This window comes from Glandiceps talaboti, chromosome 7 (genome assembly GCF_964340395.1).
Source record: "Glandiceps talaboti chromosome 7, keGlaTala1.1, whole genome shotgun sequence".
NCBI lineage: Eukaryota > Metazoa > Hemichordata > Enteropneusta > Spengelidae > Glandiceps > Glandiceps talaboti.
The window spans coordinates 13,485,313-13,500,018 of NC_135555.1; the positions used below are offsets into that span (position 1 = coordinate 13,485,313).

General features: G+C 32.9%; 1 protein-coding gene across 2 annotated transcripts in view; it reads right to left on the reverse strand.

The window, feature by feature from the left end:
- LOC144437339 (kinesin-like protein KIF28) overlaps positions 1 to 13,423 on the reverse strand; it is a 38,178-nt gene extending 24,755 nt beyond the window's left edge. For both annotated transcript variants that reach the window (XM_078126264.1, XM_078126263.1), the window contains exons 1-6: positions 13,248 to 13,423; positions 13,089 to 13,127; positions 12,858 to 12,934; positions 10,626 to 10,642; positions 7,278 to 7,300; positions 303 to 427 (exon numbers count right to left, since the gene is read on the reverse strand). In XM_078126264.1, coding sequence (XP_077982390.1) covers positions 303 to 427; positions 7,278 to 7,300; positions 10,626 to 10,642; positions 12,858 to 12,934; positions 13,089 to 13,127; positions 13,248 to 13,267 — 301 coding nt within the window. In that variant the 5' untranslated portion in view covers positions 13,268 to 13,423. The remainder of the gene's footprint in view (positions 1 to 302; positions 428 to 7,277; positions 7,301 to 10,625; positions 10,643 to 12,857; positions 12,935 to 13,088; positions 13,128 to 13,247) is intronic.
- Between the last annotated feature and the right edge of the window lie 1,283 nt (positions 13,424 to 14,706).

Below are 14,706 nucleotides of genomic sequence, written 5' to 3' on the forward strand. Positions count from 1 at the left end.
TTATGCAACGATAGATAGTTTTAGGCATGGACCTATAACGGCACAGTGGCCATTGAAACCATACATTGCTACAAGTGTTGAAATGCAGAATTGTGCAATGATAGATAGTTTTAGGCATGGACCTATAACAGCACAATGGTTGTTGTACTATACATTGTAAACAACAAGTTGTGTTACAATGTAGAACTGTGCAACAACAGTTTAGGCATGCAACTATAATGACACTATGGCCTTTGTAATTACACATTGTAATACATTTTGAACTCAGTGTGCATCAATAGATATATTTTTTTCATACTTACCTTTGAAAGCATTGTCTAAAACGCCTTGTCCTAAGTCATCAAACACTCTTTGTTGTGAGGCATATTTACTGCCTGGTTTAGGTTCTAGTACACCGTTAGCTTGCTCTACAAATCCATCATGGGACCTGTTAATGTATGCATCATATTATGAATAATTTAACAATGGAATTATAATAATGAGACTTGTATAATACCAGGTTGTTTTATTACTAAATGTCACCAACTAATTAGATTGGATCATCAGGAAAGGTTATTTCTGCTGTTGTGTATGACATAATATAAACCACGGACATCAGACTGTGGGCAAACTAAACTTGTTACAAACAGGGGGAGGAAACAAATGAATTGGATTAATAACACTTGGTACAGCATGTTGGAACAGCAGAGACTTGTATTAAATTTCATGCTTTGATAAGAACAGTTTTATACGTAGTTTTAAAGACACATCTTTTTAGACAACATTTCAAGTGATTGATTTTAACTTTTTTTTTTACAATGTGAATTATTTTAGTGGGTTAGTTTTACACTTAGTCCCGCTATGTGTGCTGTTATTTTCTTTACTTTATTGAAATTTTAAACTTCAGTCTGTACAACGCGCTGAGAGCGTTTTCTTACAAGAAATAAAATAATTAATAATAATAATAATAATAACAGTTTTATGGCCTCTTTATACGTACATGAAATGTCAGGGAAATTTCTAATTTGTTTGCGAATGTGACCTATGTAAAGAGGTCATACACAACTGTTCTGGTTGAATGATGGAATGCAATACAAGTCTCTGTACTTCCAATATGCTGTGCCAAGTGTTATTTTTAATCCAATTCAGTTGTTTACTTTCCCTGTTTGTAACAGGTACCGTTCGTCCACAATCTGATGTCAGCAGTTGTAAGACATAATACAACATATTATTTTTGCCATACATGTCTTCAACATATGCTATCAACTGGAAGAATTTAAAATTAATGATGATTGATTAATAATAATAATATCAATGAATTGTTTAATCAGGAAATTTAATACAATATCCTCATCAATAATCATTAGCATTCTGATAAAAACAAATATTTGATATTTACTGAACTGCAATATTTACAATGATACACACTTTCTGATTAAAGTGACTGTATGGATGAAGATTTGGTATTTATTTAGGATTTTTGATTTATAAAATAATTTTATCATGGCTTCCTACTTGAAAAATCAATACAAACACAGACTTTATAAAGTCAATGTTGTTTCACATTGATTTTTTCAAGTAGGAAGCCATGATAAAATTGTTTTATATAAGTTGAAAATCCAAATCCTAATCCATATGGCCACTTTCTGTTTAAAGGAAAATCACAAGAATTAGCAGATATATGTATTACAATTTACAGGTAATGAGTTACTTAATTTCCATAGAAACGATCACTGAAACTTTCAACATAATACAAAATTCTCCAAAAAAAATTTACCTAGTAAAGTAACTACAGCAGGCAATGCTTGCCAGAAGTCTACCTGGTATATATAACATAATACATTTATCATCAAAGTCAACCATTTTGCAAGTTTAGGTTATTGTTTGACTTGATAGATAACAACACTTTTACTGATGAACACAGCATACTTGTTATTGAGGGAAGTCTCCAAAGCTGAATGGACATAAATAAAACTATCTCTTCAATCACAATCCTGCTGTGTTTAGCAATAAAACTGATCTTGTCTAGTGAGTAAAACGACAATCTCAACATGCCAAATGGTATATATTATTACGTTCTTCTGGTGAACATTCCCTGTTTTAGCTGTAAAGAAATCCATGTAGAGTACATTTAGGTTGCTTAGTATATCTTTAATCCTTCACCAGACATCCTATCACAGTTTACTTCCTAGATGTCATCAAGTTTACAACTGTCTGTACACTCAGTTATATTAAAAATACTCAGTTAATTCATGACGAATTAGTCAATTCTAATGAGTTTTTTATTGTGGTACAAGTAGAAAACAAATTCTATGTACAACAGGAAATGAAATAGTTTTGTAACTTTCAAGGACTCTATCTTCTTATTGAATTCTATTCTAAATATTTACGTGATCTCTTTCGAAAGACAAAACACTAATCAATAGTCGACTGATGACATCATTAACTCATTTGCATAACAACACAGTGATTACTCAAAGCCTGCAAAACTATTCCATCTTGATGTATTTATTAAAGCCCAATTTTTTTTTTAAATAATGAAGTCGTGACTAGATTCAGAATCTTAAGTATATTCTTTAATATACATTTACGAGAGACTGCAATGGTAATTTAACACATGGTAAAGTAGATGGTTATAATGGCCTGAAGTTTGTAGAGTATGTACCTGCTAAAGGACGTTGTTGATATGTCATTTCATTCTTTCCATTCTTTGAAGTTATAAGGGCCATAATACAATGTATATAGTCGTGGTAAAAGGACAAGACAGACATGCACACCCATCAATGAAATAAGCGACCCCTATGAACACAACAATGTACTTGTCGTCGGTCTATAAACTGCTAATCAGATGTATTTATCCCTGTCCAATTGTATTCCTGGTTTCTATTTACATACATAGCAACACTCAGTATCGTGTCACACAGGCCCAGTCTCTATAGCACAGTGCAGTAACAACAAGCAATACGTCATGCTTGAGCTAATATACTCCTAAATGGCCACTACAGGGATCTGCATTATTTATGACTTTAATAGCAGAAATAACCATTTTCACTGTTGCCATGGTGATGTAATCATCATACAAATATGACTAATTTGTTATATGTTTAGTCCCTGAGGTACATAATGCCTGAGACAGGATGAAAGAACATTTTTCACAATGACCAAGCAGGTGAAAAGTCTATTATCGGGACATACAATATTGCAATGTATGCTATAATGCAAACACATACATTTGTTTGAGAGTTACGTGTAAGAGCACCATGTCTACAGTGGTAAATATAAATATACACATAGTCTACATAACAACTACATAGTGGAACATGTTCATGCACTCACTAAATATCATTGCAACAGGTGTACATTTATAGAAAAATTTATGTGTTAGTTGCATAACACTGCAGGACAAGTTCACTCATTGAATAATTTGACAGGTGTACATACATTTGTATATATTTACACATCAACTACATTTGCAGGTCATGTTTTGAGGAAACTCATTAAAAATCATTTCTACATTTGTAATAGAAATATATGCATTTCATGAAAAAAGCCCACTGAGGCGCGAAACATTTAAAAATTCAACTATAGTTTTTGTACTCATTTACATTACATTATTGTAAAGGTTACATTCACAAATAGCGCTGATGGGGCTGGGAGAATGGGGGTGGGAGGGTGAGGGGTGGGGAGAGTTGAAAGTTTACTGATATAAATGTATACATTGATTATTTTTTTATGTGTCGTTCAATGCCTCTAACAGGGCAAGATTTTAATACAATTATCCTTGCAAGTATATCCACTACAGAAAATTTATAATTTAAGCACTGAATTATAAAGTCAGTATGTTCTCCATCTAAAAAAATCCATTTTGAATAAAAACGGTTGAACTCAGCTTATGTCATACTCCACTGTTTGGTATATGACATAAGTACATAAACTGAAGAGGGCATTCTGATCATTAAATTCTAATTGTGCTGGTACATCAATTATTGGAGTACTCTCATTCAGAGCAAAGTGGTTATAAAACATACAGTAAAATGACGTCAGTCTGCTTAATGGAGAGCTTTCTATGTGCCTTCTCAGACTATATAGTTAGATTGAAAACCTAATTTTTGATGAGAGGACGTTGACTTTTGATTTCAACACTTAGCTATTCTAATATGTTAATATCCCATTTAATATAAGAAATATTTGAATGAAAATTTACATATTATGGATAGTTGACTGTAAATGTGATATTTTCACAGGACTGGCTCTGGTCAATTTAAAATTCACAAAAATGTCATCATTACAGTTTTCTGATCTGATCACATGTAATCCATCATACTAATGAATGTTAGAATTGCCTTCAGCCTATTTATCAAAAGTCACATTATGAATTACCTACTTTTCTGCTCAAACACAATGTAAGCAGGCTCTGGTCTATTCAAAAGTCACAAAATGATCAAATTTCCTAAATTTTTTTTTTATCAAACACAATATAAGTGTATTATTAAACCAAACAGGCTCTGGTGTATTCAGGAGTCACAAAATGACTGAATTTCCTGATTTTTTTGATCAAACACAATAAAAGTATATTTGACCCAATTGGCTAAGTCCATTCAAAATTACGTATCAAAGAACCTGATTTTCAGATCAAACATACATATTTTACTCACTTTACTTGTAATAGCTGGGGTCTATTCAAAATCACACGATGAAATCATTCTAGCTTTCTAATCACTTTGTTATGGAAATCTACCAGGAAATACACTTTTCCTTTAAAAAGCCATTTTCATTCCTTACTTACATTGACTGTATTAATACACGCAAGTAATATGCTAACCTGTACTTAGGGTATACCATTTAAACATTATTACAGGTAACTACCCAGGGTAACTACACAACAATGGATCACATTTTAAGCCATTTGATATTTGTGGAATGTGGAGACTGCATGGAGATATTTGATTATGTTTTGTATCCTGGTATTCAAGGATACACTATTTACATATGATTGCATCAGTTAAGTCAAATAATGACTTCATCAATGCTTCTTAGCGTTCAGGTTCTTGGTTGCCTGGAATCTATAAGCAGGACTACCTACACTTTTACACTGACTGTCTACATCTCAATGGGAATAATATTTACTATATCAGTCTAGGTTCTTGATGACGATGTATGTTGATTCTTTCACTTCAGACAGCAGGTATTTTGACATGATGAAAAGGCGGCAAGTATTTTGACATACTAGTATATGAAAAGTATCCCAGCAGTTGGTATTTTTTACTAACGTGTATCACTTTACTGTGTCCAAATTACATATTATCTCATCTTTTATCAGCTCACAACGTTTAAATAAATGACTTCTGGTTTCCATAAATTGTTCATTTATACTACAGTATACCATTTTAATTTTCACTCACAATACAACCTGTATAACTTTAAGTTTAATTCACTCAGTTAATAAATGTTTTATTCCACAATTTCAGGTTATTCACCCATGTGATAAAAGTATTATTCCATAATATTTTCAGAATATTCACTCATATGATAACTGTATAATTCCGTAATATTCACCCATGTGATAACTGTATTATTCTGTAATATTCACCATTGTGATAACTGTATTATTCCATAATATTCACCCATGTGATAAATGTATTATTCCGTAATATTTACCCATGTGATAAATGTATTATTCTGTAATATTCACCCATGTGATAAATGTGTTATTCCGTAATATTCACCCATGTGATAAATGTATTATTCCGTAATATTCACCCATGTGATAAATGTATTATTCTGTAATATTCACCCATGTGATAAATGTGTTATTCCGTAATATTCACCCATGTGATAAATGTATTATTCCGTAATATTCACCCATGTGATAAATGTATTATTCTGTAATATTCACCCATGTGATAAATGTATTATTCCGTAATATTCACCCATGTGATAAATGTATTATTCCGCAAAATTCACCAATGTGATAAATGTATTATTCTGTAATATTCAACCATGTCATATATGTATTATTCCAAAATAATTTCAGATTATTCACCCATGTGATAAATGCATAATTCCACAATTTCAGGTTATTCTCCGTGTGATAAATGTCTTATTCCATAATTTGAAAGTATTCATTTATGTGATCAATGTATTACATGTATTCCACAATCTTATACTTGTATACCAACTTATCCTATGATTTCAGATAACAAATAAACATGCAACTTTGCTATTCATTTCCCCCAACATGTGCCATAAATACATCATTCCATACTTTGATTTTCATTTATGAAATACTAAACTAAGTATAAGTAAAAGTTGTTTATTATAGCGACATGTGAATATACATTTACAAATTGACACCAAAAACAGCAAGTCAATACATCACCCAGCCCATCAGACTTATTTGTCATTATGAAATTAAATAACTAATCTAAAGAAACGGGACAATGGAAAGAACACAATCATAACAAGTAAAGAAAAGTAACAGTACTACAATGAAATATACAAAGGATTACACCTTCTGGTGTATTCTCGTTGAAATAAATTTACTAGTTGCTCTCGGCTTATTGATCATTATAAAGTTCCGTTTCTTTGACTCTTTGAAGTTTACAAAATGTGGACATGAAACAAGTAAGATATTACAGAAGTGCATTCGTAAGTCATGATAGAGTGGACAGTGAATATATTAGACATGATGAGATCATTATTTATTCATTAATATGAGTATGTATATCTTATATTTTGATAGCAGCTGTCTACATGTGTTTAAAAAAATATATTTATTATATTTCTTGTGATAATGTTATCATATGTATCTATATTAGTTTAACATTCGTTTTGAGGTCAAAATACTCCCGACTGTCCACAGGCTGAATCTGAGCCTCCATTTTTGCTTGCTCTTATTCATGAATGTAAGTGTATGGAGTCACAAATTCAGCCTTTAGTAGACAGGTATAAAAAACCATAAAAACATAAAACACATTTCAGTTTCTAAGAGAAAAGGATTACATCTAAGTAGCATACTTACTTAATTTCATGAATAAATCACTACAGCTATTACACAATCATTTCAAAATTAAAACATATATATATCAATAATGAATTATTACTATTTTAAAATATGTAAATACTTAATTATTAATTTTTTACATTAAATACTTGAAAGCACTTATCTAATACCCTTGTGTACCATTTATCCAATAGAAACCCTAGAAGTGCATAATATGTTATCCATGTATGCATTTATTTCAATATCTAGGTACCAATATAACATAATAATGAAAAGAACGAAGGCTTCTACTTACCAGTATGAATAATCAAAAGAAAACTGTAATATTTGATAAAGTCAGGAAATGATCCAATTATTAAGTTCCACGCAGCGGGAGAAAAAAAAGAAAAAATCAATTTATATATGGTTTTTTATTTGATATACACGTACTAGCTGACTTGAAGTCATTAAAAGTGTTAATATTCAACAGTGTTTCACAACCAGACAATATGGCATTCTTATTATATTAGTTTGGAGAGTACTGGGGGCATAACAAATGAGACATCTTGTTCAGCGAATACCCACTGCACGGTAAACATGCATTTGTGTTGTAAGGGAAAGTTGGGGTTGGGGATATGCTGTGGATATGGGGGAGGAGGAGGGAAAAGACGTGGCCGTGGGGAAGGAATAGGAACGATGTGGTCAGGGGAGAAGTGACATGGTCGTGGGAGAGGAGGGTGGGGGGGTGGAGGTTGTACAAGGTGAATAGTATATTATTTTCTATAAAATGATGACAAACATTACCAGTATCTTCAACAACACAATTTACGGATTTTGGCATTCCTGTTAGCATACATGTATACCGTATATGTACATTTTGTTAGGTTAATAAATTTATATTTTTTGCAAAAATATCATACGGGAGAAACCACTACAGAAATCTTAGAAGAACCCTGACAAAAGTATAGGTGAGAAACATTTAAAGTTAAAGTTTTTTGCTTTAAAAAGATTGAATGTGAATTTCTTTGAGATATTGTAATGGATGTCTTTGCACTTCTTAAACCTGATACCATATCTAATAAAGTATCATTCTTTATCACTAATCCTCCATGATCAACAGATTTCAGACTCAACTCAAACAGGACTGTGGAGGACACATGTCATGTACTGGCTGAGATCATCATGTGAAATTCAACATGTGGTGTGTGTATTTTAGTATACCAGTATAGCTTATATTAGTTGATATTATATACAAAGTATACAATAATACATTATCTAAAATCAATATTATATCTATAGAAACAACTACATAAAACATCAGGACACAAAACTACTGCATTATATGAGAGAGAAAATGTTTCCAATGTTTCTGTTAATAAAACAGTTCAATTTTCTAAATGAATCTTTATTACAGCCTTTATTGATAAGGAGTCAATAAAAGTAGATATAATTTATATGTAGTGTACTCTTTATGACAAAGTCATGTTAGATAGTCAAGTCTCCAGGCTAACAAATGTTTACAAAGAACAAAGTTCACTTTAAGAATTGTATTGCTTGTGTAGAGTTTAAGATTGTGCTGAGCCGTGAAACTGTGTCTAGATAGATAGACTAAGAAACCCTGGTGGATTATGCGGTGAGGTGGGGTGGGGGTGGGGTGTTTCAGGTTGGGGATGAAACAGACTGGAAACTGTGCAATCCTGTGTCATGGAGAGGTATGGAATTTCTTGGGATTGATATGTTTATGGGTTCCTGGCCACGTTATGCAGCACAACGTATCAATATAAATTTCACACTATAGTATTTCTTTTCATGTGTGATTGAGAAACTTATTAAATCATTTTAAATTACACTTTTTAAATGTCAGACTGGTTTGACAGATTGGAAGTGAAATGTCAAAGATAATAAAGTTATATAATTTTCACCTGGTTTTTCAGGTGTAATGTGAAGTAGACAGTTCAGTTTTGCACTGTTTAGACACATTTTATCACAAACTAATAACCTGTCACTTCTTATTAAAGTTACAATAGCTGTAAATGGGGCATTATTTTTTCATTTAGACAACCAACAAAATATTCACTGCAAATTGTTAAAATACAAATAATTTGACATTGTACATGTTAATGATAGTCTGAGATTATCAATAACTAGTAAAGTAAATGAGTAACAGGTCAAAATAGTGATTGCGTTGATTTTTGGGTACTGCCCTCAAAAACAATTTCATTTATTTTATTGTATTATATTATGTAAACAGCTATACAAATATGTTTACTCACAAGAGATTTAATACTGTTCAGGGTGTTCAATATTATAAGTAAGTTGTTATATTTAACAAAAGTGTTTCAATAAATTTTTCAGTTGTAGCTAGTGCTGCTTTAAACTTTCTAATATTATTCATTAATGAATGTGTTATGACATGTATAACCATTGCTAAAATTTACATATCATGAATATTCATGAGAAAGATCACATTAATTAAATTACCAAGTGATGACAGTTTCAAATATCACACTATCCTCACACTTTGCTAATTTCCTTTACATTCTCTCAATTTCCCTGAATTAATGGCGATGTATTTCTTTGAAATATTACTTCCTAGCTTCTCATTTCAGTTATCGATTGATCACAAACCTATTATTTACTGTTGGGGCTCAATGTGAAGCAATTAGTGATGACTATTGAACGCAGACAACTAGAGCAATCTAACTTTGTATGGGGTTCTTTTACTCATTAACACACATACAAGATTCTATACAAACATGGCAGACAGTGTCCACCCCATCGACAATAGAATGTCAACCATCATGTGTCTCCATTTACTGAGTACTCAGCAATATTGAAGTCCTATTAGCTGTCACAATAACTATACAAACAGACATTATGAGCCCATCTTGATGTCTTAGCACAAAGGGATGTAGATACATGACTGTGGCTGTCTGAATGTCTTGTTCTTTTTATGGACAACTAATAGACCTTCTCATATTACATCAAGAATATGTAAAGATACACTTACAAGAGGCTTTTACAAGTAATATGTTTCTTTTTCACCTCTTTTTATCTTTCATGAGAGGAAACAGCTAATTAAAGTGAAGAGGCTGTGTCAATTTGACTTTTAATTAGTTCAACTATATTAACCCTTTTTTACAGTTTTTAATTTCACACTTTTTTTATTACTAGAGGCCTATGTCATATGAAAATATGAAAATTTAGATGCCAAAAAACAATTAGCTGCAGAGCTACACAAAAACCGGGCCTTGTACAAAAGAACGATCTTATCTAATTTGTATGACTTCAAAGACAGGGTAATGTTAATGCAATAACCTGGGACTGAATCATGGGCCTTTAAAGCCAATTTGCTCTGAATGAGATTTTCACCTAATGTTTAAATACAACATAATTCCTTTTTATTTTATTAGTGAGATATATAGAAATTAGAATAGATCTGATTATTCTTTTGTTAAGAACCATTTTTTTTTCCTACAGGTCTGCCAAACAACTAAACATCTTAATTGTTAATCTTAATTTGACATTGGCCTTTAAAAACTGATGTTGTGAAACAGCCACGGTTGGGAATGGGGGAAGGAGGGATGGACAATATACAAGTTCATATGACAACATTCAATGAAAATATATATAATGCTGTTAGTATAACTGAGTTCAGACTTACCATTTTGGGCTCATCCTCTGTAGGAAAACAAAAAGAATACCATTCATTAGAAAATATAAAATATTAACATTTTAAAAGTGTGACACATAAAACAGACAGAGTAAGTCAGGACCTAATTCTGACAATTGTCCCCTTCTTTCTCCATCCTGTGAAGAGCTAGGTATGAAACCTGGGCTTGCCACAAATGCCAGTAACTAAAGAATTAACACACTTAGTTGTCAAATATTAGCAATAAATCATTTGACATTTGTTCAAAACTACAGTAGCCCCCCACCTAATTTGGCTGACCAAAACTAAAAAAAATCGGAAGTTTTCATAATTTGAAACACCAGGTTCAAACGTACCTCCTTAACCAACTTACGTTCCATGGTGTATCCAATATGGCGGAATACATTCATGTACATTAAGATGGGTGCTTTGAATTATGAAAAGTTCCGATTTCAAGAGTCTTGGTCATCCAAGCGGGGGAGGGGGGCGTACTTTTGTTATCAAAGATATGTGAAATAAGTAGATAATTAATCAATTGCTAATATTTAACTGCTGGGCTTGATATTTTTTGGTTATTGGCACACAAGCATTTTGCTTATGTGCCAAGAATAGGCTTATTACATAAGATTTCACAGGATAGTGTATTGGGACAATATCAGAATTGAGTCCAGGTGATATATTCCTTCAGCGAACAAGACAAAGCCTGTCAATGCTAATTGACTTGAACTAGAACTGTGAATGTTTCTACATGTCCATCATTCACGTCAATTAGTATACTAGTCTACAGACAATGAATTGGATGAAGAACTTTTCCAGTAAATGTTATTTTCTCAAAATTAAATATCCTCTCATAATAACAATTACAGTTCTGAGTTCCCTAATTGTTCTACTTGACAGCACTTAACAAAATTATTCTGTAATAATTCCATTATAAAAAATATGTTTGTAAAATATCTTTTGTTTGGTAAATTAGGTGCCTAATTCTAATTATCTAATTTGAACTCATGTATCCTCCACTTACAAAGACAGCATTATAAAGTTACACATCAATGTACTATATGCATGTGACATTGCCTGGAGGTATTACAGGGAAAATTTGACATGTGCAAGCAATTGATGAATTCACATCTCATATTTTTGACATGATGAACGCTCTATTATGGATTCGATGTCCGATTTTGATATGATAGTAATTCATCACTGTATTATCATTGCACTGGTAAATTCTTCTACAGTATTTCATTTTTATCTGTTTTCACATCCAGTGAAGATGGTATCAAAGTTGAGATCGATGCATGGATAGCACGATAGATGTGTGGATGATAGTCTAGTTCCTGTCGACCGTATTCTGATTTTACACTACGTTATCTTTACACATTACGTCTAGTCAATGTCATTACTCTCGCACAGAATTCTGTGCTCCTCCCTACAGCATTCATATAAGTGTGATGTGTAAAGATAACGTAGTGTAAAATCGGAACACCATTGTCAGGAACTAGACTGTAGATGAGTGTTTTTGATTGACACTGCTGAATAGATCTGATACTCATTTCAGTGATACAGTGATTTAATATTAGTATAATATATAGTTTATTATAAAATATCAGAAGAAGAAAATTTCCTCTGTATTTTGGAGACATCCTGTTTTCATATTATGTTATCAAAATTAATAGTTGTAGGCCAAACAAAATGACTTATGGAGTTTAGATACCATTAAATGAGTACACTTTGGCTAAAATTAAAAATTTTATGACAGTAAAAAAAAAAGTGGCAAAAGTCCATTTTTAATATTTTATAAATAATACATGATCCTGAATAAAACATGAAATTTCATTTTTGTACCAAAATTCTGATAGATGAAGTAGAGCTAGCTTGGCTTTGTAGTTATTACTTTACAACTAGAATATTTGACAGGGATAATGGCTAGCAGTGGGATCCAGCTTCAATTACTACCTTCTGATTACGAATTGTTAGTCCACGTTTGAATGTAAATAGAGTGCCACCCCTATCATTGTAAGTGCAGGGATGCACAGGGATGGACCATGAAGGTATACCTCCATGGATGGACCAAGCAGATACCAAGGGTGATTCTTAGATCTGGGTGCAATGACCTTTGCCCAAGTAAAAACATTCAACTTGGACCGTGGGTCGGACACCAAGGCCAGTACTCGGATCAACTCCAAAGTAAAACACTCCACGATACTAAACAAATATTCTATTAAAAGCGGAGAAAACGATACTCACTTGGGGCGTCGGGATTTTGAATCCGTGTCTGGGTACCGGTCATGTCAATAATACACTTGGCTCCTCTGTCTTTTTCCCTATACAAATGAGAAACATAACGTTACAACAGGTCGTGTCAAACCACGTAATACACAAGTCAGCAAATGCTCTTCATCAATCTTCAATCTACGAAAACAATCCCGTGTAGTTGTGTTTTAAAGAAGTGACCAAAACGTGTGATTGTGTACATACCTTTGGTTGAAGGGTCGAACTCGAACAGCGACTTTCACTCTGCAAAAAAATGAGAACATGGGACGAAAATTAGTTCCATTGGGTATCTAGATCACGAATGTCGAACAGAAACACACACACACGTTCGCCACACTTTTCAATTCAGGTGGCAACACTTACGATTCTCCCTTGTCCGCCATGACTTCCGATTATAAAACAACCGCTAAAACCATAAAATACACTACTCTAAAGTTCCCTTTCGTGGATGGAATACACTAGTTCTTGGCTACAGGTTGCAAGGTTATAAACTTATTACGTATTCATGAAGTCTATTATGAACGCCGAGCTCGCCTGCCTAGCAACTCTCATTTCTGTGACGTCACAAAATGTCGACGGCACTTCAAGGAGCTGGACCCTACCACTATTTAACAGGGGCGGTTCATCTTTGTGTGCGCAAACAACGAGCATAAGTGTTATTGAAAAAATGTTTGATATAGCTTTTTATTGTACACATTTCATCTACTTTGTTATCCACTCGAATAAGTTGTCTCAGAAATGATAAAAGGCTTTCGAAGACGAGTAATGCCATTTTAATTTTGTAGCATTTCCCACACGGCACATGTACCACCTCCGTTAGAATACAAGGCAACACCATAGTACCACCAGTTGACTCTGATATTTACTCTCGTGGTACGCGCATATCGCATTTCAGCGCGCCCTTTATTTTTAGCTGTAACTTTATCCAAAATATTGATGTTTTTGCCAGCAAATACACGCACACAAATAGTATGCGTCAATGAATAATGAGATCATTTGACCGTAAAATCCTAGCTACAATAATTAGCGGTAGTTTTTGAGCTTTTTATCGTTCCGGGATTCAATTGCACTCCAAAACAATATTATTATTGACTCCAACAATTCGATAAGACTGTACTTGACCGCTTCTACTATAACTAATAAGAAATTACTGTTCAATAACGAGGTGTTATATTGTACACAATGCGTGTAAATGGCATCCTTTACTTTTCTTGTGGATCCGGCGTAGCCTGTTCGTTTGAAAATGCGCCTACCGAAATTCAAATCGGGATCATATTTCGCGAAGCAACCGTTTTAGTGGAAAGACCACATTTTCCAAATTGATCCCCCGCACACACACACTTGTAGTATCAATCATGTTCTCATTATGCATTTATTCATGTTATTGAATTTTCGACTTTTAGTAATTAGATCGTCACAGGAGCATTTGAATAGTTACAATTCATTATTTACCAGCAGGAGTTACTTTTCATTTAGTTTTCTCTGGGATTAATGGCCACCCGCTCATCTCGTAATATCCCAGAAGACCGCATAAACCCACGTATGTATGAGGCGGTACACTACATTATCAAAGCAAGCTCGTAGAATTTTACAGGGTAAATCAGAAATGGACTTTTGTCACTTTTTTGTACTCTCATAATATTTGTAATTGATAGCTGTCAATATGATTATTTCTATATGTTTCCATGGAGATTAAGTTTAACGCAGATTAGGATAAATCACAAACGATAGATGAGGTTTTTGGTAAAAACAAAAGCATTTCTAATTTTTCCAAGAATATTTCAAGATTTAGTCCGCGTGATGATTACAATTAACATATTTT